We start from the raw sequence: 25550 nt of genomic DNA, 5'->3' as shown, positions 1-25550 counted from the left end.
CCGCGCTGAGACTCGCGGCTTGCGAGTTTTCTCAAGCCGGCATCATCAAACCCCGCGTGCATAGCAGGGCGCACATGGGAGGGGCCTCAAGCCTCAGACCTCGTCCTTCACAGCGGCAGCAGCGGCAGCGGCGACGGCCGCGGCAACGGCAGCGGCGTCGTCGTCGGTAGTTGCCGAGACGATCCCGGGTGTCTCGGGCTCAACGACGGGCGCGGCGGGATTGGCTGGATCAGGTGTGCACGTCCTACAGAGCAATGCGAAACGCTGCGGGAATTCTGGGCGCTCGTGTTTGCAGGTCTGTTTGCGCCATGGCGCACCCGCAGCTCCTTGGGCAGCTGATGTTCATGTAGCCTGCGTTCGCCGCGCACTCGCCCGCAGCCGCCCACCTCTCGCAGTCCACGTTCCTGTCCACGCATGACCCGTCGATTACCGTCGCCGCCACCCTCGCCGCCTAAGGTAGGGAGCGGTGTCTCCTCGCGCGCGGTTGGAGGGCAAGGCTGGACTCTCCCCCTACGCGACCCACTGATTGCAGGCCCGGGCGATGATTGCGCCTCCTCGAGCGACATCTGAAAGCCCTTGCTCATGAGAAGGTTGTAGATGTCGTCCACGTCGGGTGACCTTTTCGCGCCCATCGGAATCGTGAGCAGATTGATTCTCTCCTGTTCCACGCCCCCCTCGTAAATGACCAGGTCCGGATTGTGGCCCGGAATGTATTTGACAGACAGGCCAATCCAGTTGGCGGCGTATCCCTCTTGAGCACCGGCGTCGCCCTTCACGAAGCGCTTGATGCCCTTGTGCTTGTTTAACTTTCATCCGGAACACGTCTCGATCACGCCGGTCAGCTGAGCGTGCGCGGCGCACATCAGCGACAAGAGGCCCAGTCGCCACATCGACGAGCTGACGTGTGCGCTGATGTTGTTTGTCGGTATCCGTGATGACGTGGCGATGGGGGAACGTTCCGAGGCGAAAGACGGACTTAAAATAGACGAGCAACAATTGTTACACCACACTTTCCATGATCGCAGTGGGCATCAGAAGACTCGTCCTTGCGCGAGGAGAGCTCGATAGACTCGAGGGGCCAGGATATGCAGCAAGGAGGGCGGAGCTGCGCCGAAAGGCGAAAGAAGCCGAGAGAACAAGGGAACGGCAGGCGGCGGCGGCGTCGCAGAACGAGGCAGAGGAGAGCGACGCGACAGAGGAAGAAGCGACAAGGGAGAGCACGACGAGAAGGGGGAGACCGCGAGGTGGCACGAAGGTTGCAGCGAGAATCGGAGAGAGACTGCGAAGAGAGATAGGAAGAGGCGGACGCCCAAGGGTGGGCGACGGCTAGCGCACCACACCCCTCTCCTTAAAATCCCTGTGTGGTGGCGGCGTGCCGTTCTCCCATCCCTCCCTTGGGTTGTCTGTTTTCTTTCTTTTCTTTCTTTCTTTTCCGGAGCAGGGCACCACCGCTAGATCAGTGGTCCCCCCCCCCCCCCCGCTTCGACACCAACTCACCCGGGATCGGCTGGGTGCGAGTAGGTAGGGCGGTCGTCGGCCTCGCTGTTTGTTCACGGCACGCCACTCCAGCCTTTGCAGAGCGCGCTAACTCCCATTCCGGTCCGAATCAGTCTAGGCTCTGGTCAGAATCAGTCTGGGGCTCCGATCCGAATCAGTCTGGGCAAAAAATCTCTCTCGGCGTGCGCACACAACAATGGGGAGGGGAACGGCGTGCGCACTGGCACGGACAGGGCTCCGCCTCTCCCCATCAACGTCGGCGCGATTAACGGCCGCTCCGGCTGCATCGATGCGTGGAACACCAACCTGTGGTCAGCTACAACTACCAACCAACCTCTGAAATGGTGCCACAACTACCATCCCTTCTTGCCCGGCATAGGCCATAGCAAAACCAAGCGGCCGAGTGTACTAGCTCGCAACCGCCCGATTTTTATAATCCTATACTATTATACTATAGTCACCGCCACGCTCCACGCACCACGGTGTACACGGAAATCGGGAGAGGGCTGAGGTGCAATCCGCGGTCGTCCGCGGCGTCCGCGCTGCACCCCCCCCTCCTCTGCGCTTGCCGCTTCCGGGCGTGCCAGGGGCACCACCGACCCGTGGCGCGTGGGCTGGGGGTCCCGCGAAACAAAAAACTTTTTGCCGGACCCGGGATCAGCTGTGAACAAGATCGGCCGAATGCGGTCGGCTTGAAGGTGGGACTGGGACCCCGCGCAATCGCTTCGCCGTGGTCGAGTTAGTGGGGTAAGCCGCTGACGGCAGACCCGCAGCTTGGCTCCCCGCGTGACAAACGACGGCCTCCAGACTTCCTGTACCTCCGGCCTTTTTTTTCTTTGGGGCGGTTGCGCCGCCCTGCACACCCCGTTGGCGGCACCGAGCGCGAGTTTCCGACGCGCTCGTGTCTGGTAACAGACACGGATCGGTCGCCGGTGGGCTCAGCCAATCGCCTCCAGCAAATGCTTCATCACACGGACGAGACGCGTTCGTTGCTGCGAGGCGGCAATATTATTATTTGATGCTTTTCGCACGGCTGAGCCCGTCGGGCCAAAGCCCCGCCCAGACTCCCTTCACACACTCTCTCTCCTAGAGTCCCGTGGCGTCGTCCTAGAGTCCGGAGGTTCCGTCCGTCCCGTCTCGTGACCGTCTCCGTACCACCAAGACTCGACCTACTATCCCAGAGTCGGCCGCCGGGGCGGGCGTCTGCCCGCCCAGGACGCTCCGGCCGAACGTGGCAGCGTCGTCTGTTCACGAACAGCCCTTTGGAACCCCCAACACGCTATCCACCTCATCCGCTCAATGCTCGCAATCTTCATCCCCGCCTTTCTCTGAACGGAGCCCCCCCTCCCTCCCCCGTGCCCATTCCCTGCCTGCCCTCCCCCGCCACGCGCCGTCCGAGCCCTCTCCGCTCTTGCACAGGAGGAAATTGGAATTAATCAGTTGGCTTCAACAAATCAGGTGATGATGGGAGAGGGGGGACGACACCGCCCGTCTACCCTCCGGGGTCCCTCGGCGGCGTGCACCTCGGGGCTCGATCCTGGAGCCGAGTGAGGGGTCCCAAAATGGTCGTGGCTCGTGCGATGGTCTCAGGCCCAGTGAGGCAGTGCATCCGACTGCCCCGGATCCAGCTGAACGAGCTCCTCTTATAGCATGAGCATCGAGCATGAGCACTCTCATGGTCTTGCTATGATCGCACTCTCATGGTCTTGCTATGATCCCACGGTCGCAGCTGGAGCCTGGAGAGGAGGTCCTGGGGAACGGGAACTGATGGCGACCTCTCTCCAGCGGAGGGAACGACGCCCGGCCCAATTTCTTCTGGGTCGCGGACACCTCCCGCCGTTCGGTGAGCTTGCGCCTTGTGCATGCCGATGGCAGCCCATGTGGCGGACGGCATACAATGCGGAATCGACCCTTTCCAGTGCTCAAGTGCTCAGCAAAGGAAAAAGAAATTTTTCCCTCAGACGAGGGTTTGCAGCCCCCCACGCCACGATGCCTACGGCGAAGGGTGGCAAGCGACAGAAGCAGAGCGACGCTTCCGCGGCCTCCTTTTCGGACGAAAACAAGTCCTGGCTCAAGCCAAAGAAGCGGAGCCTGTTTGAGGACGACGAGCCAGCGCCGAGGCAGCGGCCCGGTCCCAGCGCGGTGCGCAAGCGTGGCAGCGCGGCGCTGTCGCGGCCATTGGCGCGCGGGCCTCGCAAGGGCGCAGCGGCCGCACCTGGCAAACGCCCACCCGCCGCCGAGGTGGTGGAGGAGAGCGAGGAGTCGGATGACGACAGCGAGGAGGATGTTGGCGACGAGTATGAGGGTGCGGACAGCGTCGAGTCGGGTGAGGAGGAGGCTGAGGATGAGAAGGACGAGGACGAGGACGAGGACGAGGACGAGGACGAGGACGAGGACGACGAGGAGGAGGAGGAGGAGGAGGAGGCGGAGAGCGGCGGCGACGAGAGCGGTGGAGAGGAGCTGGCTTTCGAGCGCAAGGCCCGCAAGACGGTGGCGAGGATGGAGGCGGAGGCGGCGGAGCAGGCGTCGGAGCAGCGCGGCGCGGCGGCGAGCTTCACAATGCCGACCGGTCCGCGCGAGGAGATGCCTGACATCGGCACGCTCAAGAGCCGCATCGCGGACGTGGTCGACGGTGCGACGCTTCCGAGACGCTTCCAAGACACTCTTGAGACCCGTCCGAGACACGTCCGAGACACCTCTCACCGGCCGGGAGGTGCGCAGCGCCACACACGCCCGACCCTACGCTCCGCGAGCCCTCGCCCTCGCGTCCGCACAGCACGCGCCGCAACAGACGCCGCAACAGACGCCTGACACGTCCCTGACACGTCCCTGACACGTCCCCGTCCCTGACACGTCCTGCGCAGTGCTCGGCGACTTTGCGTCCAAGCGGCAGGAGGGGGTCACGCGGGTGGAGTACGTGTCTCTGCTCGCCGAGGACCTGCAGCAGGTGTACGGCTACAACGGCGAGCTTGTCGAGCTGCTGCTGCAGCTCTTCTCGCCCGCAGAGGTGCGACCAGTTCCGAGCGATCCCCACGCCGTCGCACATGCGGGACACGTCCACGTCACGTCCATGACACGTCCATGACACGCCCGCCTCCCTCCCCGCAGGCGCTCGAGTTCATCGAGGCCTCCGAAAAGCCGCGCCCCGTCACCATCCGCACGAACACGCTCAAGACGCGCCGCCGCGAGCTGGCGCAGGCGGGGCTGGCCGCACACACCTCACACACCTCCCCAGGCGCCCTCCCTACACCTCACACACCTCCCTACACCGCTCCCTAGATCACCACGCTCCCCAGATCAAGGCGCCGCCGCGCTGCCGCAGGCGCTCATCTCTCGCAACGTGTCTCTCGACCCGATCAGCAAGTGGTCCTCCGAGGGGCTGCAGATCTACGAGTCTGCCGTGCCGATTGGCGCGACGCCAGAGTATCTCGCCGGCCACTACATGATCCAGTCCGCCTCCTCCTTCCTGCCCGTCCTCGCCCTCGACCCGCAGGCGCCCGCATCCTCCCCTCCTCCCCTCCTCCCCTTTCCCCCTCCCCCCCTCCGCTCCCCTCCCCCGCCCCACCCCCTCCCCCCCTCCCCCCCGGCCCGCAGCCCGGCCAGCGCGTGCTCGACATGGCGTCGGCGCCGGGCGGAAAGACGTCGCACATCGCCGCACGCATGGGCAACTCCGGCACCCTCGTCGCAAACGACTTCAACAAGCAGGGCCTCCCCTCGTTCGCCTCCAACCTCGCGCGCCAGGGCGTCCGTTGCGCCATCCTCCTCCACGCCGACGGGCGCGAGTTCCCGCGCCTCATGGGCGGATTCGACCGCGTGCTGCTCGACGCGCCGTGGGCATCCCCCCCCCCCCCCCCCCTCCCTCCCCGCCCTCCCTCCCCGCCACCCTCCCCGCCGCCCTCCCCGCCGCCCCATGCCGCCCGCCCCGCCGCACCATACCACCCGCAGGTGCACCGGGCTCGGCGTCATCTCAAAGGACCCAGCAGTCAAGGCCGAGAAGGGCTTCACCGACGTGCAGCGCTGCCAGCAACTGCAGAAGGAGCTGCTGCTCGCCGCGATCGACTCGTGCACCGCAAACAGCGCCGGTGCCGCCGCCGGCCGCGACCCCTCCGCGCCCGCGCCACCTTGCCTGAGCCGTGCTGTCGGGGCGATGTCTCTAGGCGGCGGCATCGTCGTCTACTCGACGTGCTCCATCGCTGTGGAGGAGAACGAGGCTGTCGTCGACTACGCGCTCGCGTCGCGCAACGTCAAGCTGGTCGACACCGGCCTCCCCTTCGGCGTCGAGGGGCTCACGCGCTACCGCTCCAAGCGCTTCCACGCCTCGCTCAAGCACGCGCGCCGCTTCTACCCGCACACGCACAACATGGACGGCTTCTTTGTCGCCAAGCTGCGCAAGTTCTCGAACGACTTGCCGCCGGGCGCCCAGCAGCAGCCGCCGCCGAGCAAGGCGGCGAGCAAGAAGAAGCCGCCGCCGCCGAGCAAGAAGCGGCAAAAGTGAAGTTTTCCGGGATATCTCTGACGGTCTCAGTGAGTACCGAACGTGGTCGTCGACGCGTGTGGGTCACCCGTCGCAGTGCATGTGAGCTACAGCTAGTCCCAAGGTACTCGAGCGCGACTAATTTCTTCTCAAATGGTCAATAAAGTGCTCTCTCTGCCTGGGGGGGGGGGGAGGGGCACGTGGCGAGAGCTGTGCAGAGCTGGGCCTGGGGGGCAGATATCGGTTATCGGCGGTGGTCTCTCTGCGGTTTCTCTCTGCCGCCCGCGTTTCTCTCAGAGTCTCTTTCCGCACTTTCACTTGGACTTGTGCGAAGTCGTCGCGTTTGCGACGACTGCGCGACGCAGGGCAGACGACGCGGGGAGGCGGAGCAAACGCGGCGCAGGGCGAGACACGAGGGAGGGAGCAGGACTTTGCGGAGATCAGCAGGAGGATGTACGAAGAGATTAGGAGCAGCAGGAACCCGAGGGACCATGTGGAAGACGGCTAGTGCTAGTCCCCCATCGGGAGGACGACCCCGGCTAGTCGCCGACCACACCCACAAAGAACCCTGCACAAAGATCGCAAGGGCGGGGGCCTGTTCCTTTTTACCCATCTCACAGTAGAGAGGTGTCCGTTTTTATTTATTTATTTATTGGAGAAGTGTCCGTTTTTATTTATTTATTTGCGTCATGTCTCATGACTCAAGAGGATGCACACTTTTTGGCGGGTTTTCGTTCATGGGGATCGGGTACGGCGGTCGCCCGCCGGTCGTTTTCATCCGCGTTGCGGGTACAGCCTTGGGGCTTGGGCGCCCGGCCGGTGTGGGCGCACTGCCGTACTCGCATACTTCTCGTCGAATGGCGAGACCGCTCGTGGCACGTGGGGTGTGGCCACGCCTCGTGCTCGTCCGAGCGGTGGTGCTAAAGCCGTAGTTCTGCGCGGTGAAGTCGTTCTGCGCGCTACTCTCTAAACTGAGTCGCACACACTGTGTGTGACTGTGTGTCAGACGAGTGGGTGAGGTCGCCGAGAATTATTCATTACGTATATTCGTTCGTTCTTTTGTACGCGGTCTGATGGCGGGACCTGGGGCGCGCACGTCTTGACGTGACGCTGTGATGTGCAATCACAGACGCACACATCGGAGAGGGAGAGGGAGAGGGAGAGAGAGAGAGAGAGAGAGAGAGAGAGAGAGAGAGAGAGAGAGAGAGAGAGAGAGAGAGAGAGAGAGAGAGAGAGAGAGAGAGAGAGAGAGAGAGAGAGAGAGAGAGACGGGGTAGGTGGACGGGCATATCTGTGTCGGGCAATGCACACTAAGGTCGTAATCTCTCGTCAGCCAGCAGCACCCACATCCCCGCCGCAGACGCGAGGTGCCAGGCGCCGTGGCAGAGGGCGTAGCCACGCGGCGCGTTCCTCCGCTTGAGGACGGCGCTGGCGGTGAGAAGCGCCACCGGCGCCGCAAAGATACGCAGCGCGAGGCCGAGGCCTGCGGAATTGGCGAGGGCGAGGCCATACCCGTTGGCGCACACCAGGTCGAGGGCGATGAGTCGGGACGTGCGCCGGCCATTGGCCTCCGAGCTGCCGCCGAACATCTGGGCGCCGTGGAAGGCGCTACTGGCGGCCGCGACACAAGCGGCGGCGCTGGCGTGGCCGAATCGGCCCGAATCGGCCAGCCAGGCTGCCAGTGCCCAGTACGGCAAGTTGGTGAGCCAGAATAAGACTCGGTGGTGCAGCGAGAGCCCTGCGACGAGGAGCCGGTTGTTCTTGGTGAAGACACCGATCGCGCTGGTGCCGTCGCGACGAGCAGCGAGCGCGTCGAGGACAGGCCCGACCACCATTGTGAGCAGCAGCCTGTGCTTGCTTCCACAAAAAGAATTTTAGCGCCGTGCGGGGCGGGGTGCGCACTGTCCCTCTGTGTTCGTGCGTCGCCCATCTCTCCTGGAGATGTCTGCTCTATTTATTAATCGGGACTGGCGCGCACTGGCACTAACACAGGTACACCACTGGGAGCCGCCTAAGCGACTCCCGCGAGGACGGCGAGGCACTTAGCTCCGTGCACTCGACCGCCCTCGCCGCTGGCAAGCTCATTCACAATCTGCTCTGCGATGGCCGTGTGAAGAACGACTGAGATGCGCTGCTTCTGCAGCCCCAGCCAGCTCTTTGTGGTCCAAGTCACCTCATCGAGGTACTGGGCCCGCGTCAGCTTGTTCTGCAGCACGTTCGCCGCCCCCAAGAGGATCTCGCCGACCCCCTTCCCAAACCCACCGAACGACTCGAACAGCAGCAGCCGCACGTCGACGTCCTTGTCCTCCCTGGCGTAGCGATACTCGCCGCCATAGGACGGTATGCGGCGATCGCCGCCCACTACCCTGCCCCCCCTAGTATGCAGACGACCAGTCCCCTGCCCCCTCTCGCCCTTGCTCTTCCTCTCTCCCTCCATTCCCTCGCCCCCATACCCCTCACACTCCCCTCCATCCCCCTCCCCCTCCCCCTCGCCTCCCTCTCCCTCCGCGCGGTAGGGCCCATGCCCCTCGACCATGTTCCGGTAGAACGCCTCGGTGTTGCCGAAGGCGACAAAAGCGCCCTTCCGACCATGCTCCCCGCCGCTGGTGAGGGGGCAGACAACCTTGACATCGCCTGAAAAGCGCTTGCCGCCCCTGCCAATGTTGCACGCGTCCACGTCGGATTGTTTGTTGTAACTCTGACCGAGGTGGCCTTTCGGCTCCATTCGCACAGCGGTGCCCCACGCGGCGCGTAGGGCGAGGATGAGGCGCTGAAGTACACACTTGTGTCTGGTGTTGTGGCTCTGCTGCGGCACGTTGACAGCAGCGTCGCCGAACTCGTCGTGGATCTTCTTGTTCCGAGTCTTCTCTTGCCCGCCGCCGCGGCCTGGCAGGCCGCGTCGAGGGGAAGGCCCAGGCGGCGCTGCACCGAGATCCGCATCGCCCAAGTCTCCATTCTAGAGCTGTTTAACGTTGTGAGCTGAACAGTGTTGCTAGTGTTAACAGTAACAACAGAACAACAGTGGGGCTCCCCAACAACAGTAGCTAACGTTAGGCCGGCTGAACAACAATAAGGAAGGCCTGGCAGTGACCCACGACGATCTCCAGCGTCCAGTGCGGGTAATACCCGAAAATACCTGGGAAAAATCAGGTATTGGCTTTGGGCGGTTTTACCCCCGGGTTTTTTGCCATTTTCTGCTTGCTGGCCGCTGAACAACGGTAACAACAATAACAAACAGTAACAGCATGGGCTGTGGTGAACACTTGAACAACGTTCAGGATTTCAGCCAACACTAGCGCAACTGTTAGGCCCAAAGTTAATGTTAAACAGGCCTACTCCATTCGCATGTCATCCCGCATTGGGATGGCGTTGAGGAAGGCGCCGGCGCCGTCTTGGCTCGCCGCCACGAAGCGGACCGCCTCCCGCCAGGCCGCGTGCTTCGCCCGCTCCCTGCCCTCGGCGCGCGCCTTGCCCTTCTTGCCACGAGGAGCAGACCGCGATCCCGCGGAGCCCTCCGCGGCGAGCTCCTCTGCGAGGTCGCGCCAGTTCCTGTGCAAAAAGAAATAAAGACTCGCAGCGCCACGATGGACGGAACGACAAGGGACTTTTTTGCGAGTTCGTATCAATCGATATCAAGACACCGCCGAAAAAGAACTTTTTTTTCATTTCCTGCGTCCGTCCACGCGCTGGCTGCACGCCGAACCTATGCTTCGCTCCGCCCAGACCGACGAGGTTGCGACCGTTTGGGAGATCAGCGGCCCGAAAACCATCCTGGTTGCGTATGCCATCGCCTTCAGCACCTTCAGCGCTGGCGTGTGGATCGGTGCCGCCGTCTACAAGGAGTTTGAAATGCCGCAGCAGAAGACCTGGCAGCTCCAGCAGAACGCGCAGCGCAACTTATTTTGGTGGAATAGCACGCGGGCTTCGGGAAAGCAAAAGCACAAGCACAAGAGCTACGCCGTAAAGCACAAGACGGCGGCCGCGGCGCAGCACAACAAGACGGGCGTTCGGCGAGAGGCCCGTCAGAACAAGACGCACGCTCGGCGCGTGGCCGCACGGGCCGCGGCGCGGAGGACGCTCGAAGTAGTGCCGCGCATGCTGCCTCGGCCGCCAGAGTGCGCAGAGGACTGGGGCAGGGACCTGCAGCCGCCGTCAAAGGGCCCAACCATCCTGCGAGACTTTTCGGAGGCGAGCTGTGCATGCAGGAGCACAAAGTGCAGTAAGCTGGCGATCACGGCCGACCTTTGCTCCGAGTCGGCGAGGAGGGTAATCTGGCAGCTTGATCCGAAAAAGAAGCAAGTAGGCATGCACCGGAAAGAATGGGAGTATCATTACATCATCCGCGCGCTCAACGCGTCGGGCAAGCTGCGCCCGGGCATGCGAGGTATCGTCTTTGGGGTCGGCCGGGACCCGCTGGTGAGCTATTTTGCCTCGCTTGGCGTGCGGGTGCTCGCGACCGACCTCGGCCCCAAAGACACAACTGCATGGGACACGGTGAGCAAGGACTCGCTTTTTCGGGAGCACTTGCTGTCTCGCTCGCAATTCGATGAGCTCGTGGAGTTCCGAGCCGCCGACATGAACGACATCTCCACCATCGACGGGCAGTTTGACTTCGTGTGGTCGACAGGCTCCGTTCAGCACGTCGGCTCGATCGCGCTCGGCAAGGCATTTGCGATGGCCTCCATGCTGCTGCTGAAGCCAGGCGGCATGGCCGTGCACACCACCGAGTTCTCCCTCTCCTCGCTCGAGAAGACGGTGGACAGCGTCCGTGGCAGGAAGACTAACACGGTGATCTGGCGGCGGCGCGATGTGGAGGGTCTCCTCGGCGAGCTGCGCAAGAGTGGCTACAAGACTGCCGAGACTTGCCTATCGGCCGGGCGCAGCGGCCTCGACACGCTTGTGGACTTGCCGCCATACCACCCGACGAGACACTTGCGGCTGCAGGTGCTGAAGCACGTCGTAACCTCGTTCGGATGGGTTGCCTGGACAGACAGGGCTTAGAGACTATGCGCATGCCTCTCGAAGAGAGAAATTTACGTGGGATGCCCTCTTTTTATTATGGTCTGTGTTTCATTTACACTTTTTATGGAGATCATGTGGGGCGTTATTCTGAAGGGGCTCACTATTAGACAAAAACGCTCTGCGGCCGGGACCATTCGCACCGGCGGCGCCGCGGGACTCTGCGTGCTGAACCGACATCGTATAGTGCACACACACAACATTCAGAGACACTGGCGCAACTCGTGCCAGGGCAAGAGATCCTTGCACGCCTAACGCGCCATCTCTGCGCCAACAGGCGGGGCACCTGCCGCGGCCACCTTGGGAGTGCCGACCGTGAAGTTGCCCGCAGCAAGGGGTCGAGAGGTCGGTGGTGAGTCCGATTGTGAGGCAGCCCAGCCCGAGCTTGCAGACGCTGCCGTTGGAGTCGTCGTCAATCATGCCGATGGGTAGGCACTCGGTGTTCACGTCGACGCAGCCTTGATAGGTGAGGCAGAGGTACTGGCCGCGGCCCTTGAAGCAGAGGACGACGTCGCTCAGGTCGACCGCGTTGTAGCAGCAGAGGCACGCGTTGAAGAGCACGCCGTCCTCGCTGCCCGCCGCTGCCGCGATGCCCTTGGCGGTACCGCTCGGGTCGCGCACGGCAGCTTGAACGTCGGTCGCCATCTCGTCGCGATGAGCGATCAGACACCAAGGAGCGTGACGCGAGCGAAAAGGGAGGCGCCGGCGTGAAATGGTTTTTTTTCCCCTATCGTGCCCGTCTTTCCTTCTCGCGTATATGGAAGTCTAGCGCCTCGGGGGCAGAGCGCATTGGTGTGAAAGTGAGGATTCTGTTGCTGGATACCACCAAAGGGTTCCGTGAACGGCGCCTCAGAAGTGGAGGGGTGCAGGATCTGTGCTGTATCTGAGTATAACTCTGCCGGTCCGGAGGTTTTCATGTCGCCCTCACGCCGCATCCACTCGCCGGCCTTCAAGGTTAAGCTCGTGGAGGAGGCGCTCGCCCTGCCCGCAGCCTGCAGGATCAAGCCGACGTGCCGAAAGTATCCCGGCGTCGAGCCGACGCAGCTGCGGAAGTGGATCAAGGCGCTCGACAAGCTGCAGGCGCAGGCGCGGGAGGAGTCGTGGAAAACCGCCATGCTAGGGTCCATCACCACCGAGGCGCCCGCCAGCGACCTCCACTCCTTCCAGAAGCTGCTCGAGTCGGAGCCCGCGCTGGGGCCCGTCCCCGCGACCGCCTTCTGGCAGCCCGCTCTCAGGGCGTGCGAGGAAGGGGAGGGCGGGTGTGGCCAGGCACCGGCAACGATACCCCGCAGCGCCGACAGACGCAGCTGTGAGACCCCCCTCCCCCCTTCTAGGCGTGCGACCTCCCCGGCGAGGAGTTTGAATTTCTGGGGGCGGCGGATGTCGCTGCAGTCCTCGTCGGGACTATCTGGGAGCAGCCGGCGTTGCTGATGCAGCCGATGGCGGCGCGCTGAGAAATTTGCGCGCGCGTCGGGCCCTCCCCTTCGAGGCTCAAGTTCCATGTTTGGCATGCCCATCTCACGGGAGAGGAATTGCCGGCCGTCATGACTCATGTACGTGGCATTCCTGCCGTGTCGTCATGTAGGACCCCACGTTGATCTCGGTGTATGTTTTGTCGGTGCGGGTGTGCGCGCGCGTAGTGCGCGCGCAACACGCGATCGTGTCATATTTGTGTACACTTGGTGCCCCTGTGTCTCATTGGTAGATGGTACATGCGTGTGCATGCCGACGTGTGTGCTTTTCACACATGCACATATGAGTTAACAGTTATGAGATATGATTTTTTGTACATTTCTTTATGTTTTGCTCGCATCGGACCCCATCGACAAATGTTTATAACAGCGTGAACGGAAACACACTCCACACACTCTCCCAGAGTTGCCATGCCTCAAGCTCTCGCTCACGTCTCAGTGTCAGTCAGGTAACAGTCAGCTTGGATGCGCGCCGCGAAAGGCAGCGGCCTCGAGCGACGCCGCGAGACGCCTCACTTCGCGGGACGAGTCGATGGCGGCGAGGCTCGCCAAGCGCCGCACCACCGTCCGGAGCAGTTCCTCGGGCTTCGGCCCCCACACCGCCTCGGAGCCGCCGCCGGCGAGTGCCAAGCCGAGCAGCTTGAGCGCGCCCAGCCGAGCCGCGGCGTCGGCCGCCTCAGAGTCGGCCACTGCGCGGAGCAGCAGCCGGTGGGCGAACGGCGCGTCGAGCGCCGAGCCCGCGTGGTAGGCGAGCGCGAAGATGGCCTCGGCGGCAGCGGCGCCCTCGCACGCGAGCAGCCGCGGGAGTGCGCGCCGAGCGAGCCCCGCGGCCGCCTCCTCGCCGTGTGCCTGGACAGGCGTAGGGGAGATGAGAGGTGGGGGGGGGGGGGGGGGTCGAGTCCCGCGCCGCGCGCCGATCGCAGGAGCTGCGCGCTCATCGCGAGGGAGAGCTGCGCACCCGCCGCGCCGCCCTCCTCCAGCAGCCTCTCCAGCAGCGGGGAGACCACCCCCGAGGTGCCCCCCGAGCCGGAGGTGCCCCCCCGCCCGCCGGCGCCGGCCGTCTCCTCACGGACACCTGCGCACACGAGGCGGGCGATGCAATCGCGGCAGCCCGCCTGAAGCTGCGCCGCCGCCGCGTCGCGTGGCTCGGCGCACGCGGCGGAGACTAGCGAGGCGCCGAGCTCGCACGTGACGCTGGCCGCCTACACGGCAAGGAGCCACCCAAGCTCAAGCACGCAAGCTCGGGCACAATCCTCCCGCCCGGTCGGCCGGGGAAGCTGCGCTCGCCGCGGCGCGGTGCAGCGAGACGACGCAGCAGAGGTAGAAGAGGCCGAGAGGGCCTGCGAGGCAGCTGGGAGCGCCGGCCGTAGCCACTGCCGGTCCGGCGCCGGCAAGGCCGACTCCGACTCCGCCCCCGCCCCCATGCAGCAGGGGGGCGAGGGCGGTGCGGACGGAGTCGATAGCATCGTCAAGCAGCGGCGCCGGTGGGAGCCTGGCGAGCAGAGGACGGGCCGAGGGTAGGCGAGTTGGGAGGTGGGGCCAACTGGGAAGTGTGCGCAGAGAGCGGGGAGTGCGATCGCCTGGCGAGCAGAGACGCGGACAGCTTCCTCACCTGCTGCAGCTCAGACGCCTCGCACGCGCGCGCCAGCAGCAGCGCTCGCAGCTCGCTCTCCTCCTCCTCCGCAAGCCACACGCCCCGGCCGGCCTCCTCGCCCGCGGCGCTCCCGCCGGCGGTGTCGCTGCCGGCGTCCACCCAAACGTCCTCCGGCAGCAGGTTGAGCAGCAGGAGGGGGCGCAGCCGCGCCAGCGCAGCCGCGTCGCCGTCGCGGGCAAGCGCGCCGGGCGGCGCCGCAGCAACGGCGGCGGCGGGCGGGGCGGGCGCGGCGGCGCGGAGCCTCGCAAAGCCGAAGACGAAGACCTCGCGCTGGTGCGGCCGCGCGGCGGCTTGGGCGAGCATGCAACGCAGCACGCGCAGCGAGGCGCGCTCGCCGGCGCTGGCGAAGAACTTTGCGGCGACGACACGAAGAGCAGAGGCCCAGCCGGTGCCGTCGAGCTGTGCGCACCACCGCGACACGACGCGCAAGAGGCGGCTCTCAAGCCGACCGCCTGCGGGGAAGTTCCGAAGAAGGCTCAGGGAAAGGTCCGGGAAGAGGCGGCTCTCGAGCAAAACCGCAGCCGCCTCGGCCGCCGCCACCGCCGCCGCCACCGCCCTCGCCGCCGCTGTCGCCCTCGCCGCCGCCGTCGTCGTCGGGGAGGCCGCCTTGCTGCGTGCCGCCGCAGCTGCCGCTCGAGAGGCTCGCTGCAAGCAGGGGGGCTGCCTGCGCCGGACCAGCCTCGCCGCACCTCGACGCATCTCGCCCGATCTCGCCCGGGTGACGCGGCGGTGCGGCGATGCCAGCTGGCGCACCGGACGCGTCGCGGAGTGTGTCGACCACAGCGGCCGCGGCCGCGGCGCCGCCTCCGCCGCACAACGACGCAAACATGGCGTCGGCGGCGGCGGCACGGGCCTCAGCCAGCGGCGAGGTGAGCAGCGGAGCGACAGCAGGAAGTACGCGGGCCGGCTCGAGGCGGTCAAAGAGGCCGGCGGCGAGGGCGCGGGAGGAGAGCTCCGCGTCGGAGAGGCGAGGCACCTACGCGGCGGAGCGGCAGAGGCTCTCGCGCCCTGCTACCTCCCCCGTTGCGTCTCCCGTAGCGCGGGGCGCCAGCGAGGCGAGTACGTCTCCCGCCATCCCGCGCCGCTCGAGGCCCCTCCTCCCCGCAAGCCGGCAGGCCGAGGCGAGTACGGTGAGCCCGTTTGCACGCTGCGTCGGCAGGGGCGAGTCGAGGAGCCGCACTACCTGCGGAGGGGGCAGGCAGGGGGAGGGCCAGGCAGGGGGGTCACCGAGGGATCAGGTCCACGGCCCGGCGCCTGTGCCCGTGCCTGTGCCTGTGCTAGCGGCCTAGCGGCCCTTCTCGCCTCTGGCAGAGCGACGCGTGGGTGCGCGAGGACGAGGCTCGCGGCGACGGTGGCGGCGGCCGGCGTCGCCGCGCTCGTCGAGTGGAGCGCGTCGATGAGGGGCTGGAGGGCCTACGCTCACAGCAGCGCGCGTGAGGAGACGCAGCCCGCGAAGCAGCTCCGCGTCGAAGTCGGGCGGGAGGGCCGCGGCGGGCTCCACTCCGCGCGAGAGGAGCGAGGGGAGGAGCACGCGGAGCAGCGCCAGCGGAAGCGGCGCGCCCGAGCAGGCGGCGGACGAGGCCGCCACTGGCGGGAAGAGGGGGCGGGCGTGGCGAGACAGAAAGGCGGAGGCGTCAACGGGTGGCAGCGAGCCAGCGAGCAGGCTCACGCACACGAGGCCCCTGTGGGCAGCCGCTCCGGCTTGAGCGACCGCCTCCTCGCCCCGCCGAGCCGCCCCGCCGCCCTCGCCGCCCCCGCCCCCGCCCTCCTCGCCGTCCGCCTCCAGCGCCGCCAGCCAAGCGGCGGCGGTGCGGTCGATGTGTTGGCGGGGCGACGCGGAGGCGGAGGGCGGAGCGAGGCAGCTGGGAGCCAGGTGGGAGGAGCGGAGCAGAGGCAGCGCTTCGGCCCAGAGGAGCGCCGCCTCCGCCTCCCACTCGACGGCCGCCCCTCCCGGCCCCTCCCACCCTCGCCCCTCCTCCCCTCCCAACTCCGCGCCCTCCCCGTCTCCTCGAGACGGGCCGCAGAGACGCGTGGGCGCGGGCACCGCAACGAGCTCCGCAACCGCCGCCGCCGTCAGCGCGAGCGACCCTCCCGCGTGCATCACACCCCCACCGGAACTCCACGACGCGCAGTCCTCCTCCTCCTCTCCCGCCACCGCTGCTGCGGCCGCCGCTGCAGCCGCCGCCGCAACGTCGGCCGCCGCCTCTAGCGCCGCCGCCACGCCGCTCGCTACGTCCTCCACCGCGCCGGCCTCGACCGGCTCGCCCTCTGGAAGGCCTGCCGCACGGGGTGCTGTCACGGGGTGCTGTCACGGGGTGCTGTCACGGGGTGCTGTCACGGGGTGCTGTCACGGGGTGCTGGGGCGCGCGGGCGGGCGGTGCGGCGGCGTGGGATGATGCGGCGCGGAGAGTTGCCTGGTGGCGCAGCGGGAGAGAGGCCCGATGCCGCAGGGGGAGGACGGCCTGCTGCCGCTGCCCTCCACTCGAGCGTGCAGCGCAGCAGCAGCGCCCCTTCCCGGACGAGGAGCGGCGAGACGCGCACGCGCGAGCCGTGCTCCTCCCCACCACCTCCCTCTCGTCCCGCCGCCGCTCGTTGGACGGCCGCAGCGCAGCCGACTCCAACAGACAGCAGAGCCGCGTCCATCGCAGCAGCGGACAGGCGGGTCGGGCTGCCCCGGACGGCGCCGAGCGCGCAGCGGCGCAGCTCGGGGAGCAGAGTGAGCCGCCACGACCCGCGGTGAGCAGCCGAGCTGCCGGCAGAGGAGGCGGCGGAGGAGGCGGAAGAGGCCGTGGCAGAGGCCGTGGCAGCGGGTGGCCTGCGGCGCAGCTCGACTTCTGCGGCGGAGGAGAGCAGCGTGGCGGCCGCGAGCTGGAGGCGAGCACGGCCGGGCGAGGAGCTGGGCGCGTCGAGCACGCCGCGCAGCGCCGCGACAAAGCCACGTCCAAGATCGGTGTGCGAGAGCATCCACTCGAGGAGCGTCGAGGCGCGGGCGTGGCGGCGGCCGGCGATCGGCTTGCCTGCTGCAAAGTCGAGGACCAGCTCGATCAGCCGCTCGCAGCCAGCCACGTCCGCCGACCCGCCGGCGCCACAGGCCGCCGCCTCGAGCGTGCGGAGGGCCGTGGCGAGCGGCGACGCCGCGTCAGGCGATGCGGACCCAATCACGTAGCGCAGGTCGGAGGAGGCGGAGGAGTGCAGCAACGCGCTCACAGCGGCGCCAAGGCTGGGAGTTTGCTTGGCCCGCGCCTCGCACACGGGCTCGGCATCGTCCCCGTGGAGGACCACCGGCGGCCTGGCACTAGCCATCGCCCGTCTTCCAAACGCGGAAGGATGGGAGCCTCGCCCGAGCGCAAGATTGCGCGGCCCGGGCGCCACAAGCTGACACGTGTATTCTTTTTTTGCTCTCCCGTACGTAATACTACCTACCTACCTACGTAATGCTGAAATTCTGCAAAAACCTGGACGGCCCTTGCCCTGCCCCTACCTACCTACCTACCTACCTACCCTACTTAAACTAAAAAAAGAAATCACTCGATGGGTGAAGGTGGGGTACCATACCAACTAAAGTGATGGTTGGTGGTACTCTCCTGCAACCACAGGCCTTCCTGTGACATGGCAGGCCACTCTCAAGCCCTACAAGCACCAGATCACCCATTTGGGGAGGGTTGACATCGTGATTTTCGCGGAAAATTTCTTTTTCTGCTGTGAAAATTCCAGCGTGAAGAGAGGGGAAAACCCGACGGGAGGGCCCAGACCTACCCTACCTACCCCGGCATGACGTACGGGAGAGCAAAAAAAGAATACACCTGGCTTACTGGGAAAAAAGAGAGACGCGGAACGCATCTCCATCGCTTCGGTGAAGGGGGTGAACCGTGCCATCCTCGATCGCCGTGCAAACCTACTGTCTGAATTCGCGGAGCGAGGAAAATTTTATACGGAATACGTCCATTTTGAGAGAGAGAGATTTTTAAAGACCAACAAGAAATCACGACTCTCACAGTGATTTGGGCTCGGCAGCTTGTTAGCCCTCAGCCGAAGCTGGGGCCGGTCCCGTAGCCGAGAGAGCCCGCGCCGATGAGTTCGACGCGGTCGGGGGGGCCTGCGGAGAGGCCAGCGAGATGGCGATCGCTGTACTTCAAGGGGGTCATCAAGTGACCGCGGCTGACAAGCCAGAGGTCGATACTCTGGGCGACCCATCGGATGCCACGAATGCCTGAAGGAGAGGGAGGCGAGGCCAGACAGAGGCAGGCTCAGCTGCTCTCGGGTGATCTCACTTTGGAGGCTGAAGGACCCGATGGTCCTGTCACATTCGTTCGTGGGGTCGCGGGGGTAGAAGAATTCGAGGTAGAATCGAGTCAGCACATCCTTGTAGTACAGCGGACCGCCAGGCTCGCCGGCAGCATCCGCAGGGAGGCAGCATATGAGGCACCAGTCTCCATTCCTTCCATTTTGGGAGCTTGGAATACGGCGTATTCCATGGAATACGTGGAATACGGGTGGAATACGGCAGAATACAGGCCTCTGGGAGGTCATTTGGAATACGTGGAAAACGTATTCAGACAGTAGGCGTGCAAAGCTCGCTTCCGAGCTCTCACGCCGCGCGTAGGGCCCTTAGGGGCCTAGAGAACACAACCCCCCCCCCCTCTCTCTCTCTCAGTGTATGTAGCTCTTACGAACATACCGGTAGAGAGAGACCTCTCTCTTTTCTCCCAGTGAGGGATAACGACGATTCGAACTACTGTTTTTTGGCAACCCGCCGTGGCTTCACACAGCCACACCACTCCACGCATGTCGCGAGCGAGCCTTCTCCTGGTCATTTTCGCGTGCGGCCACGCCTGCGCCTTCTCGCTGCCGCCGCTCGCCGCTCCCCTGACTTCGCGCGCTGGACGCTGCGCCGCCTCGCACGCCTGCGCTGCGCCGGACCGTGACGCGCCGGACGGAGACGCGCCGGACGGAGACGCGCCGGACGGAGACGCGCCGGACGGAGACGCGCCGGACGAGACGCCCGGCGAGGTGCAGTGCAGCGGCGCACGGATTGTGACGGAGCTCGGCGCCGCCGAGGGCGCCGACGCGCTGTCGCAGCGCTTCAGCTTCAAGCTCAAGGCGCTGAAGGGTGACTTTTCGCCCGAGGACGAGGAGCGCGACACGGAGGAGGCGCTGGGAGCCATCACCGAGGGCCTCATCGGCTTCCCATCCGACGTGCCTCTGCGCGTGGTCGCCAAGCCATCGAGCTCCGGCTCCCAGGCCGTCGTCGATCAGATCTGCGCCGTGTGTAGCGGCGCCGGGATGGCTGCGTCCGGCGTCGAGGTGAGGGAGCGGCTGGGCGGAAAGATGCTGTCGGTCTCGTTCGTGGTTCGTGCCGCCTCGGCTTCGGCGCTAAGCGAACTCAGTGAGAGGCTACGTGCCGATCCCACCGTGAAGATGGTGTTTTGACGCGCTCGCTCGGTGTGGAGAACTGGAGATCGTGGAGATGCGCATGCGGCTTTGCGGGTGTCGTCTCGCGTGTTGTGCTGTTTTGCATGTGTTCGAGTAATAACCCCCAGCAAGGGTGGCTTCACAGCTTCACAGCATGCGCGGTCTTCCAGTGTTCGGGGACGGGGTCCAGGACGCAGGGCGAGGCGCGCTCCGCGCTGCGCACGGTGTGTGTGTCGTTAGTAACAAGCCCACCCAACCGTCAACCGCCATGGACTGTCGACTGAGGTCATTTTGCGTGGTTTGCACCGCCCGCGCCGCCATGGCACCCGTCGCTTCGGCGGGGCCTGCTGGCGCGCGGCGCGGCCTTGACATGGATTCTGAGAGGTTGAGAAGGGACCGCGCGCACTCAGGGTTGCAGCTGCTGCGCGTCGTTCTGCCGTCTCTGCACGGCGCGTCGAATCTCGGCGGAGCGCTCGGTGAGCTCGCGCGCGGAGCGCTGCAGCGCCTCCAGCCGCTCGGACCCGGCCGCCTCCACGGCGGTCACCTACCCGCCTCAATCTCGGCGTGAGATAGAGTCGAGATTGGGAGAGTTTTGAGACTGGGAGAGCACACCGCGGCAACCTTAGCCAGCACACGCTCGAGAGCGGCGTCGTTGCGGCTCAGCGAGAGGACCGCCTGCCAGTACTCGCCCCACGCGTCCACCCGCTCGCTATGCCTCGCGCCGCCACAGCCAGTGCCGCCCCATGCGCTGCTCACCGGAGGCTGCCTCGCATTGCCACGGCTGCCGGCGCACGCGACGTGCTCGTTGGAGGAGGGCCAGGAGCACACTATGTGCTGGACCGATGGCCGCTGGAGCAGCTCGTACGCGGCAGTCACACGCATGAACTCCTCAGCAGAGCCCGCTCTGTCGGGGTGACTCTCTGCGGCACGGCGACGGAAGGCGGCCTTAGTTGCGACGCTGGTGACCGGAGGGCGGAGCGCGAGGGTCTCAAGCGCCGTGCTGATATCGCTTCGCATCGTGACCGCCTGCGCGCAGAGCGGGAGGAGCGCGAGCATCGGCCACACCTCGTCGGGTACTCTCGGTGTCGCGGGAGAGTTTAGGGAAAAGAAAAGTTCGCGCTTCTCCCCTCCCCCTCTATTGGGTTGCGAAAAGAGATACGAGGAGGCAGACCCCCCAGGGTGGGCGACGGCTAGCGCATCACACCCTCCTCTCCTTAAAATCCCTGTGTGGTGGCGGCGCGTGCCGTTCTCCCATCCCTCCCTTGGGTTGTGTGTTTTCTTTCTTTCTTTCTTTCTATTGGGTTGTACGTCTTCTTGCTTTCTTTCGCACGGAAAAGAAAAAGACTACTGGTGCTCCGCATATGTGAGCCGTGAGCCGTTCGTGTCTCCGGGCCGCCCGCTCGTTCGTCGAGACACGAGCTCGCCTCGGGAGGCCCTCACTGCATCAAACAGTCGCATCCGCACTCAGGATGCCGCACTGAGATCCGTGCCCTCCAGTGGGCCGGCGAGGCTCACGCCGCACCATCCACACGCACGTAAGAAGCAAGAAGGAGAGTCACATCAGCAGGTCTGCAAGCACTGACGGAATGCAGCTAGCTGCCAGGCGAGGCCAGCGCAACGCTGCGACCGCGGGAAGCTGCGACAGCGGCAGCGCGCTGGGAGAGGCCAGTAAAGCTCCCGCCCTCATCGGAACCGGCCCTCCCGCGACGTCATGTTGCTCGCGAAGGTGCTGGGCGCGAAGGAGATGCCCTTGTAGACCGGCTCCGGGTAGAGCGGCCGCTGCATGTCTGTGTGGTACGGAGGAGGCGAGCGGTTGAAGGACTTGATCGCCTTGTACAGGAAGTAGCAACCCAGCGGGATGGGCAGCAGCGGGCCCATCGCCTGGATCACCTGAGGCGGACGGCGCGGAAGGAGGGGCGGGAATGGTGGGAGTCGGCGCTGCTGTCGGCAGGTGGGGCGGCACTGGGCGGCGGTAAGGCACGCTGGGCAGAGCGTGTGGATGGATCGTCTGCTAGTCGCAGCAGTCGCGCCGCCGCCACCGCGCAGCCGCGGATCGGCGCACCTTCCACCGAAGGCGCTTGTCCTTAATCATGCTTGGGCGGCTCGAAGTGGGCAGCTGCGACGGTGTATCGGTGCGCCGCCCCGCCGCAGAGGTGCCCCACGCTTGACCGAAGGGTGTGCCCGGAGAGCGGCCCACCGAAATTTCCGGGAAGTCTCAGATTTTTTATAATAGACCAAAAAAAATAAGAGGGGGCGGACCGCCGGTGAAAGTTTGCGCGCGTCCTCGCTTGTGATGCCAGCTCCTATCACTACATGCAGGCACACAACTGCTCGGCGCCCTACCTCGCCCACTGGCACCTCCGCAAGTGCGGCGGCACCACCATACGCGGCATCCTCCAGCCGTATGAGCGGTATGTGGAGGCGCACACTGACTGGCGGGGCTTGCACCTGCTGGAGCGGCGGCGGAGGCTCCCCCGCGGCGAGGCAGACTGCGTGCGGCGGATCGTCGTGCTGCGCGAGCCGTACTCACTCCTGCTCTCCGAGCTCGATAACTTCCCGGCTGACTTTCCGATTGTCGGCGGGCGGTTGTCAATCATAGACAACCATTTTGTCTGCTCCACGACGGCGATGCTGGGCATGTGCCACCTGGACGGCGGCGCCACCAAGTGCGACGCCAAGCGAGTGGTGGATGAGATTGACGCGGCGGTCGACTTTGTCGGCTTTTTTGAGCGGCTAGACCATACCTTCCTTGCCCTCGGGCGCTGGCTGGCGTGCCACAGCAGCCACGTGCCGGCCGCCGCTTTGCGCGCCCTCTCTTACGCGCGGCGGGCGTACACGCAGAGCCGCGGCAGTCAGCAGGACAACATCACCGCACGACTCAGCGCGGGTCACCAGCGCTCGAGAGGGGAGGCGTCGCGGGAGGAGGCCACCAGCAGGCTGCTACTCGCTCCGACCCGCGAGGAGTTTGGCCGCAGACACCCGTGCTCGGTGATGGTGTACGAGCTCGCCCGGGCGCGCTTCGGCCCCAGCGGGGGCAGCACTGCGCGCGGCCGGCGAAGTGGCGCCGCCACAACGGGGGCCGGCGCGTGCCAGCAGGCGCCGGGCGTGCCGCACCTCAGGTGGTAACGGTGGAGCCGGTGGAGCGGAAGAAGGAGAGAAAACGGACACAGGCCCACAAAGGAGGCGTGCAGGAACGGGACCGACCTACCGCCAAAACAAACGGCCACACAGATATTTTCCAGGAAGGAGGAAACTCCGTCCGCGGGCTAGCCACATTCCGCCTCGGTCCTCCCGACGGTCCTCCGCACGCTCCGCTCCTGGGGGCTGCGGGGTCCGCCCCGCTCCCTCGTATCGCGCCTCCATCTCCAGCAGTTTCCTGCTTGCTTGAGCTGCAGCCCGCGGCCGTCGCTTCCTCTCCTCTCCTCTCCCTGAGCCTCCTCCTGCTAGGTAAGAACCCGTCAGTCCTCTCCCACCCCTTTCACCACCGCCTCCTCCTCCACCACCCCCCTCACCTCCACCACCCTCGCCGCCGCCACCATCTCCACCACCACCCTCTGCCTTGGCCAAAGTACAGGTTTCGATCCGGGCCACCGCAAATTTTGATCAGCAAATTTCGAGGGGCGGCCGCAAATTTTGAGGTAGATTTTGATTGTCAAAACGTGTCCGTCTTGGCACAGGATAGAGCATATAGGCAGCGAACACCCAGGTGCGCAGGGACATCGCGACTCTGCCCGCTCGCTCGACCCTTTTGCCGCGAGAGGGCGCCGGCCGCGTGTAAGAGGTGGCTGGCGCCCTGAGGCGGCAATTGGTGGCGTGGGGAGTGCGGAACGCTACTGGCGGCGCGACAGGGCCTCTCTCGATTGCGTGTGCCGCCCATCGGCACGCGGGTGCGCAGACATCGCGACTCTGCCTGCGCTCGCTCGACCCTTTTGCCGCGAGAGGGCGCCGGCCGCGTGTAAGAGGTGGCTGGCGGCCTGGCGCCCTGAGGCGGCATTTGGTGGGGTCAGCGTGCGGTGCTGAGTCTTACTCGTCGGCGCTGGGGCCAGATCCCAGCGCAGAACTCTGCAACGCTGGCATACAAACACAAGAAGACTAACCCTAACCCTAACCCTAACCCTAACCCTAACCCTAACCCTAACCCTAGGTCAGCGTGCGGGGCTGAGTCTCAGTCGTCGGCGCTGTGGGGCCAGATCCCAGCGCAGAACCCTGCAACGCTGGCATATACAGACACAACAAGACTAATCCTGACCCTAACCCTAACCCTAACCCTAACCCTAACCCTCTAACCCTAACCCTCTAACCCTATATAACCCTAACCTAACCCACCCCCCAACTCCACACCGCAAATTTGAAAGACATTGTTGAAAATCAGGCCCGGCCGCAAATTTCTTCAAAATTTTCGCAGGCGCTCCGCGCCTGCAGATTTTGAAATAAATTCGACAAAATTGGTACCTGGCCCAACCTCTGCCCCTCGCTGCAGTGCTCTCGGGATCGACGACAGAGGAGCAAACGCCGGCGAGCCGCGAGATACGCCGAGATTGGCCGAGATGAGCCGAAGGTAACCTGGTCGGATTGGCCGACACGGGCCGAGACGGAGCCGAGAAGAGCCGAGCTTAGCCGAGATGAGCCGAAATGGTTAGCCCAGAGAGGGTTCCTCGGAGCGTGCGAGCGGCCTTTTCTCTTCACACCGCCCGCGCCGTGAGCAGGCAAGCTGCGCCTGCCGCGACATCTTCGACGTACCGCGCAGGGCCAAGCGGGCCGCCTGCCCGTACTGCGGCACCGCCAACCAGGTGTGAGCGTGCGTGTTGCTGTTAAGCGCGTGGTGTGGAGCGGCAAGCGCGTGTTCGGACGACAATTGAACAGCTGTTGTGTTTCGCTTCCGGTGTTTGCGGCCTCTTTCAGTCGATGATGAGGGTTCTATCGGTACACGTATGAAAGGGCATGGTTTGGGGCCACCTGTGTTCTCTCATTATGCATGTAGTTCTTCGCACAAAAAAGACCGCGATTATGTGTTCAATAGAGCTTAGAGGGCCGTGTACTCAAATAGAGCCGTACGGGTTGCGCGGGCTCGAACATCTTGTAGTCAACACCAACCTCTAGACCTGCTACACCGCGACTCCCGCCTGGCGCGGCGCCTCAAACAGCAGCGCGATCAGCCGGTCCACCTGCTGCAGAAGCCCTCCCTCAGCGGCGACCCCTGTGCTCTCGTTCGCCGCCGCCACCGCCGCAGAGAGCGAGGAGCGCGCGTCCAGCCCCAAATGCACACAGATCTGCGAGACCTTCTGCGGCAGCGAGGCGCCATGGAAGGTGCCTCCGACGCCTCCTCCCACAGCGTTGTTGTTTGCGGTTGCCGGTGGCGGGGCGGCCGCTGCCCGCTGGGGGTCCTAGCTCGAGCGCCGCGAGTCGCATGGTGAGCGCCTCCTCGCTCGCGTGCCGTCGCCGCCTCCGCCTCTGCCCTCGCCGCCTCCTCCCGCCCCCTTGCTTCCCCCTCTCGCCCCCTCGCCTCCTCCTCTCTCGCCCTCGCCTGTTCCGCCTGAACCTCGCCTGTTCCGCCTCTGACCTCGCCCCGCCGTCGCCTCGCGAACCCTCGCCGCCGCCTCGTCTGACCTAGCCTGGGAGAGCGCCTGCTCGATCGCCGACCGCATGCTGGACTGCTCAGCCTGTGTCGTCCTCAGCGGTGCCGCGGCCCGCGCCGCCTCCTCCTGCCGCGCCTGCGCCTCCATCTCGTCCACCAGCGCCGCCCGCGCTGCTCGCTTTCGCTCCTCCGCCGCCGCTCGCGCCGCCTGCTGTCGCCTGCCGCGAGCCTCGCTCTCCGCCGCAGCCGCGGCCGCGGCCTCGGCCCTAGCCTCCCTCTCCAAACGCTCCTCCCTCTCCCGCCGCGCTGCCTCGAGCAGCCTCGCCTGCCTCTCTCGCTGCGCCGCCCGCTCCGACCCACCCGCCCGCCCGCTCCGACCAGTCGGCAGCCGGTGACCGATCCTCGCCAATAAAGTAAAGCTGCTCTCCCACTCTGAAGCCACCGGGA

At 65.4% G+C, this 25550-nt stretch overlaps 7 protein-coding genes across 7 annotated transcripts; 3 read left to right on the top strand and 4 right to left on the bottom strand.

Moving 5' to 3' along the window:
• Positions 1-3486: 3486 nt before the first annotated feature.
• Positions 3487-5992, top strand: EMIHUDRAFT_197644 (hypothetical protein; the record flags this gene model as incomplete). Its single annotated transcript, XM_005767328.1, has 7 exons — positions 3487-3818; positions 3996-4129; positions 4362-4444; positions 4820-4969; positions 5101-5327; positions 5443-5559; positions 5629-5992. The coding sequence occupies 7 exons, from the start codon at positions 3487-3489 to the stop codon at positions 5990-5992; spliced, it is 1407 nt and encodes a 468-aa protein (XP_005767385.1).
• Positions 5993-9676: 3684 nt separating this feature from the next.
• On the top strand, positions 9677-10972 carry EMIHUDRAFT_197640 (hypothetical protein; the record flags this gene model as incomplete). Its single annotated transcript, XM_005767327.1, has 1 exon — positions 9677-10972. One exon carries the CDS (start codon positions 9677-9679, stop codon positions 10970-10972), a length of 1296 nt encoding a protein of 431 aa, XP_005767384.1.
• A 269-nt stretch (positions 10973-11241) lies between these two features.
• On the bottom strand, positions 11242-11635 carry EMIHUDRAFT_197639 (hypothetical protein; the record flags this gene model as incomplete). Its single annotated transcript, XM_005767326.1, has 2 exons — positions 11242-11255; positions 11305-11635. The coding sequence occupies 2 exons, from the start codon at positions 11633-11635 to the stop codon at positions 11242-11244; spliced, it is 345 nt and encodes a 114-aa protein (XP_005767383.1).
• Positions 11636-11905: 270 nt separating this feature from the next.
• Positions 11906-12795, top strand: EMIHUDRAFT_350484 (hypothetical protein; the record flags this gene model as incomplete). Its single annotated transcript, XM_005767325.1, has 3 exons — positions 11906-12251; positions 12298-12299; positions 12325-12795. 3 exons carry the CDS (start codon positions 11906-11908, stop codon positions 12442-12444), a joined length of 468 nt encoding a protein of 155 aa, XP_005767382.1. The 3' UTR covers positions 12445-12795.
• Positions 12796-12918: 123 nt separating this feature from the next.
• EMIHUDRAFT_461681 (hypothetical protein) lies at positions 12919-17436 on the bottom strand (the record flags this gene model as incomplete). Its single annotated transcript, XM_005767324.1, has 8 exons — positions 16531-17436; positions 15828-16393; positions 15344-15529; positions 15246-15299; positions 14657-15092; positions 14075-14568; positions 13548-13664; positions 12919-13311 (listed from the first exon to the last, which is right to left on the bottom strand). Exons 1-8 carry the CDS (start codon positions 17417-17419, stop codon positions 12919-12921), a joined length of 3135 nt encoding a protein of 1044 aa, XP_005767381.1. The 5' UTR covers positions 17420-17436.
• Positions 17437-19934: 2498 nt separating this feature from the next.
• Positions 19935-20584, bottom strand: EMIHUDRAFT_197634 (hypothetical protein; the record flags this gene model as incomplete). The annotated part of the gene is made up of 2 exons (XM_005767323.1): positions 19935-20057; positions 20141-20584. 2 exons carry the CDS (start codon positions 20582-20584, stop codon positions 19935-19937), a joined length of 567 nt encoding a protein of 188 aa, XP_005767380.1.
• A 258-nt stretch (positions 20585-20842) lies between these two features.
• EMIHUDRAFT_448301 (hypothetical protein) lies at positions 20843-21717 on the bottom strand. Its single transcript, XM_005767322.1, has 3 exons — positions 21591-21717; positions 21223-21418; positions 20843-21180 (listed from the first exon to the last, which is right to left on the bottom strand). Exons 1-3 carry the CDS (start codon positions 21618-21620, stop codon positions 21089-21091), a joined length of 318 nt encoding a protein of 105 aa, XP_005767379.1. The 5' UTR covers positions 21621-21717; the 3' UTR covers positions 20843-21088.
• Positions 21718-25550: the final 3833 nt, after the last annotated feature.

The sequence above is a fragment of the Emiliania huxleyi genome (genome assembly GCF_000372725.1).
Source record: "Emiliania huxleyi CCMP1516 unplaced genomic scaffold EMIHUscaffold_5, whole genome shotgun sequence".
Classification (NCBI taxonomy): Eukaryota; Haptophyta; order Isochrysidales; family Noelaerhabdaceae; genus Emiliania; species Emiliania huxleyi.
Note: the sequence above shows the minus strand (reverse complement) of the source record. Positions and strands in the feature narration are given on the sequence as shown.

What these genes read in the sequence shown, in the direction of transcription:
- EMIHUDRAFT_448301 (XM_005767322.1), bottom strand. Translation starts at nt 21,620, where the DNA reads ATGATTAAGGACAAGCGCCTTCGGTGGAAG. An exon ending in ACAAGCGCCTTCGGTGGAAG is followed by an intron (nt 21,419 to 21,590) that starts GTGCGCCGATCC and finishes CGTCCGCCTCAG; the next exon opens with GTGATCCAGGCGATGGGCCC. An exon ending in CATGACGTCGCGGGAGGGCC is followed by an intron (nt 21,181 to 21,222) that starts GGTTCCGATGAG and finishes CTCTCCCAGCGC; the next exon opens with GCTGCCGCTGTCGCAGCTTC.